The sequence below is a fragment of the Astatotilapia calliptera genome, chromosome 8 (assembly GCF_964374335.1).
Source record: "Astatotilapia calliptera chromosome 8, fAstCal68.1, whole genome shotgun sequence".
NCBI classification, from domain to species: domain Eukaryota; kingdom Metazoa; phylum Chordata; class Actinopteri; order Cichliformes; family Cichlidae; genus Astatotilapia; species Astatotilapia calliptera.
The window spans coordinates 29,363,556-29,368,504 of NC_137429.1; the positions used below are offsets into that span (position 1 = coordinate 29,363,556).

At 43.7% G+C, this 4,949-nt stretch overlaps 1 protein-coding gene across 1 annotated transcript; it reads right to left on the minus strand.

The window, feature by feature from the left end:
• Nucleotides 1-2,052: 2,052 nt before the first annotated feature.
• Nucleotides 2,053-4,688, minus strand: egr2b (early growth response 2b). The gene is made up of 2 exons (XM_026177677.2): nt 4,310-4,688; nt 2,053-4,004 (listed from the first exon to the last, which is right to left on the minus strand). Exons 1-2 carry the CDS (start codon nt 4,473-4,475, stop codon nt 2,830-2,832), a joined length of 1,341 nt encoding a protein of 446 aa, XP_026033462.1. The 5' UTR covers nt 4,476-4,688; the 3' UTR covers nt 2,053-2,829.
• Between the last annotated feature and the right edge of the window lie 261 nt (nt 4,689-4,949).

A 4,949-nucleotide genomic window follows, 5' to 3' on the forward strand; every position in this document is an offset into this window, starting at 1 on the left:
ACGTATTTTTGACGCTGCCCCCTACAGACAGACAGCTAAAGCATACTGTTTGCAAGGCTGTGCGTGTGTCTGTATGCCAGAAAGTGTTTGTCCGTATCACTTTCTCGCATACAACTTTACTGCCAAAGTAGAATCTGCAATCGGGTTTTAGTGAAGTCACTTTATATCCTTTATTTATCTGCGTAAAATGTGTCATTAAAACGAAGAGCGCAGCAGTAATGGCAACAAATTTAACATCACAGTTTTATCAGGATAAATGGCCAGAACGGACTCGGGTACAAGAGACACTTTCAAAAACAGGTCATTTCTTTATTTCGTCTCAATTCCTGTTGACTACGCTCGATTTATCAAAAAAGAGAAAAAGAAAATGTAAAACAAATATAGAACACTAAGAAATATCGAAATCACTTTTTGCCAGCCGATCGTCTCAGACTGAAAACAAAGAAAGAAAAACGTAGAAGACAAATTGGACAACCCAGTCTCAGGTTAACTTACGTTCAGCTTTACACAGAAACAGGTAGAAAGGACGGTGTGCGGCTGCGGTCTGCTTTTCTGCTTTTACTTCATATTTTTCTCATTTTTCTGGACTTTCAAGGCAGTCAGGCAGGGGTTGGACATAGTTGCATTTTTCTCATTAGTAAACAGTATTTTTATGGAGTGTGTACAAAATTATTTCGTGAATATAGTCTTAAAATTGTAGTTTTGAGAAAACAGTGCAAAATTTCAACCAATATCTGAACATGCGTAACATTAAAATGACTCTTTAGAAGAATTTCACGGTTTTCATGAAATCGTATATTTTCATTAATAGAAGATTCTTTATTGCCAAGGAAATCCCTTTACTTTGAGAGAAATCGAGTCTATATGCCATCTGAGGGGAACGAGAAACCCGAATAAAATTGTGTTTTCTCTCACTACTTCTCAAAGGCACAGCAAACAGCAGTTTTTCCTTAATACGACCAAAATTCTGAAGCATTTAGTACTCTACATCGCTACATACTGTTTATGATGTGTAATACACACTAAAAAGCCTCAAGTAAAACAGCCATAAATAATTCGGCTCCACCACAAGTGAAAAGAACCACATCCGGGTGTTTATTCATATACAGACATTTGGTAAATGGAAAGGAAACAGGTGACCGCCGTTTTCCCATTGCTGAGAGGCGTTTGCTTCTGATTCACAACAGATAATAATAATAAAAAACACGCACACACACGGAAAAATAAACATTTGAAGATAAATAGGAGACCCATTAAAAAATATTTATTAAAGTTTGTAAAAGTAACAGTTTGAAGGAGCAAATTAAACACAATTTACTTTATATACCAAAGCTTTTTATTATTATTATTATTATTATTATTATTACTATTATTATTAATACTATTTTTTCTAGAAATGCTGGTGAATAGGAATTCCACACTGATCAATAGACCTGAAGTCGATTAGTCTCCGTGATTCCAAAAATAGTTCTTTAACTATTCAACTAACAAATAACCCCAGAGAGTGAACTTTAGGATTAAATGTCTTTGTTGCAGCACTTGTAAAATGATTTCATTTCATGAATTGTGTGGAAGTATCGTTCGTCTTTGTTGTTGCCTCTCATAAACATATATTTCCTCTTAGATCTAGTTCATTTTTAAAGTAACGAACCGCATCAAAGTGGTGTGAGATGTAGATGTTGTGCGCTTCGCATGTTTTGTCTAAACTTCTAAAGTTTGCGCAAATGCTTTGTTTCACCTTCGCTGCGTCAAAGGACGGACTTGTTCTGCTGCTGTCGGCGAGCGTAAAACAAATCATTTGCATATGATAGCCTGTTTGTAACCTGATGTGACACCTAAATAAAAACTGAGTGGGCAAAAGTCTGAGTCAGAGATGCCATTGGTGACGCAACGTGGGATTTACCCGTTAAAATTTCCAGCGTCAACAGATCTTTTTAGAATGCAAATAAAAAGTATCGTTCACTACTTTCAGCGCAGTGACCCGGTAGGTCTCATAAAAGCAGCTTTCGGGTGCTGCAGATTAGAGCAATGAACCAATCGGACTCTACCGGCTGTGTTTATCATTCTGATCCATTTAATAAGTCTCAAAACACACATCACAACAACAACAGCGACAACAACAAAAAATCAAATCAAATCAAAATGGTCAAGTCGCTATGAGTCAAACATTTACACTCCAACATGGTTTAAACATTAACCACAACTGCTGAACAAATGGAGTTACACGAGACAAAATGCGTACAAAAATAGAATGTCTTCCAACTTTACATATGAAAGGACAAATATACATTGCGATAGAAGCGTCCTTGAATCAGTATGTGTACAAAAAGACACACAGCAAGGCACTAAAGGGAAAATTAAGAGTTCCACAAACATGTTAAGATGAATTCATTGTCAATTTAATAACTTAAAATTGTTTAATTTCTTGGAAACGTTATTGCAGTTATTTCACATTCGCGCACAAAAGCTGGGCTCTTAGTTAAGTGTTGGCTAGATTTTATTTCATAAAGTCCCTTTCACATTACAAATGATCTATTAATTTTGTATGAATTGTATTGGCTTTTTTATTTGTATTTTCAATAGACTGTGCAGTCAAAGTGCATTCGTGTCAGTCTTTCACTCAGTTCTGCGGCAGGAATGGGAGAATGTGCGTATCTGCGCACTACTGCACAAAAGTTCTTGTTTATTCCCATCCTGGTGATTGGACCGCGGTCTTTAGTTCACAATAGCTGAAGAACTGTTCTGATCGTACCCTTCTTTTTTAGGTTTTCTTCTTAGTTTAGTTTTAGTTCACACTGCCTCGGTGACAGCAAAGCTTTCCACGGAAACCTACGAACAGATCCCGTTGGCTGCGCTGATGCCGCCTGATAACCGGTCCAGTCCGGAGCTGCTGGATGAGGAAGAGGAGGAAGAGGAGACAGTGGAGGACTTCCTCTCTTTCTGTCTCAGGTGAATTTTTGTATGTCTCTTTCTCTCGTCGCTCCGAGCAAACTTGCGGCCGCAGAAGTCGCAGGCGAACGGCTTCTCTCCCGTGTGCGTACGGATGTGAGTGGTGAGGTGGTCGCTGCGGCTGAAGTTACGCATGCAGATCCGACACTGGAAGGGCTTGTGTCCAGTGTGGATGCGGATGTGTCTGGTCAGTTCATCCGATCGCGAGAAACGCCGGTCGCAGCCCTCCGCTGGACAGGGGTACGGCCGCTCATGGATTGGTGTCTTGCTGGGTCTGTTCGGGTACTTTCTGGGTCGCAGGATTGGCCGCAGGGGCAGATTCTGTGGGCTGTACGCAGAGGGGAGCCGCGGCGCCCCTCCCTCGGAGGCACCACTACCCGGAGCCCCCAGAGTAAAGTTCCTGATAGTGTTCAGGGGGGTCAGAGGTGGAGGGACACGGAAGGTATCAAGAGGACAAGAGCCAAACGGTTTCCGATCCTGGATGCCTGCCGTGTGCATGTCCCGCTGGCAAGTCGGCTGGAAGAAGCCCGAATAGTCGGGGATGATGGGGAAAAGCCCTGGTGCGTCTGAGCTTCCGGGCTGCTTGGGTGACGAGTAGGAGGGTGGAGGGTAAGAGGCGATGGGGCAGGTAGAGGTGGACAAAAATGCAGAGGGGTCCTGGTATACCTCCCCACAGCCGGAGGTGGAGTAAGGAGGCGGGGGTGAGTACAAGTGGTGGTGGTGCTCTAGCTCTGCCTGGCTCTGAGCCGCCATGGTGCAACTCAAATTACCACTGGAGAAGTGATTGGGAGATCCTGAAGAAGCCGGGGAGGAGGACGCTGAAGAGCAGGGAGGAGGAGGAGGAGGAGGTGGCTGGGCCACGTTGAAGATCCCCGAGACGATGTTGATCACTCCCTCGGGGTTCCAGTTACCTGGATATTGAGAGTCGATGGAGAACTTCCCCATGTAGGTGAAGGTCTGGTTGCGATGGGCTGCAGGCTGCGAGAAGCTGCTGGAATATGAAGAGAGGTCCAAGGAGCGTTTTTCTGCACTCATGTCTGCGCCCATCAAGCCATCTGCGGGGGGAAACAAATCAGAAAGCATGATTCATTAACCTCTTCACACTAGACCGGAAAGTGGGCTTTAAGTGACAGAGAGCAGGTGCATCTGTGTTCCGTTACGCACGGACTGCGCTCCTACCATCCCAAACTTCTTAAGTACAGCACTCCAAAATTTAACAGAAATGTGTCCGTGTTATTCTTTCTTGCAGTCATTTGCGAAATGTTGAAAAAAAAAAGCAGTTTTTTATTGTTTTGTTTTTGGATGTTGGATGTATAAAATGTTTCACACACACACACACACACACACACTGTTTTCTTACCTGCTGCCACATTAATCTGGTCGTAATGCGCGCCCAAGTCGTTGTTGGGGAAGATCGCCACAGAGGTCGGCAAACTGGTAGCAATGTCATCCATGGAGTAGACGCTCTCGGCATGCGCGAACCCTCCGAGATTCACCGGCACTTTCTCCAGAGTTTTAGCCGTCATTGTAGAAGGATCGAAGTTAGCGCGTCTCCTTGCCCTCTGTCCTGTTCTTTCTGTTCTTTACCTCAAAGCTTATCACAAATAGGGGATATGTAACCCAGCCACGCAGGGGGTCACCACTGCATGTCTCTGTCAGTCAGCGTGTGTTAAAGGATGAGCTCCGTGTTCTTCATATGCTCTGATGATCGAGTTAAAAGGGTGTAAAGTAACGGGAACGGGGGCCCTGACACTAGTATGTATATATGGGGAACCTTTTCAAAACGTCATTAACCAAATATGGAAGTGGGAGGGGTAGTCGAAGAAGAACGAAGAAGCTGATTGGCCGGAAGGCTCCATGACGCTTTCAAAGGGAATCTCTTGTCAATGGAGAGCCCGTTGCTCCAGGATAGATAAGAGCGACTTTTTCCACCTGCTGCAAAATTGCAACAACCTGCGCAGAACCTGACAGCAAGAGCACACAATAAAAAGCGCATGCAG

Coding starts and splice junctions, on each gene's coding strand:
- egr2b (XM_026177677.2), bottom strand. CDS start 4,475: ATGACGGCTAAAACTCTGGAGAAAGTGCCGGTGAATCTCGGAGGGTTC. Junction 4,005..4,309: donor CCAGATTAATGTGGCAGCAG/GTAAGAAAACAG, acceptor TTCCCCCCGCAG/ATGGCTTGATGGGCGCAGAC.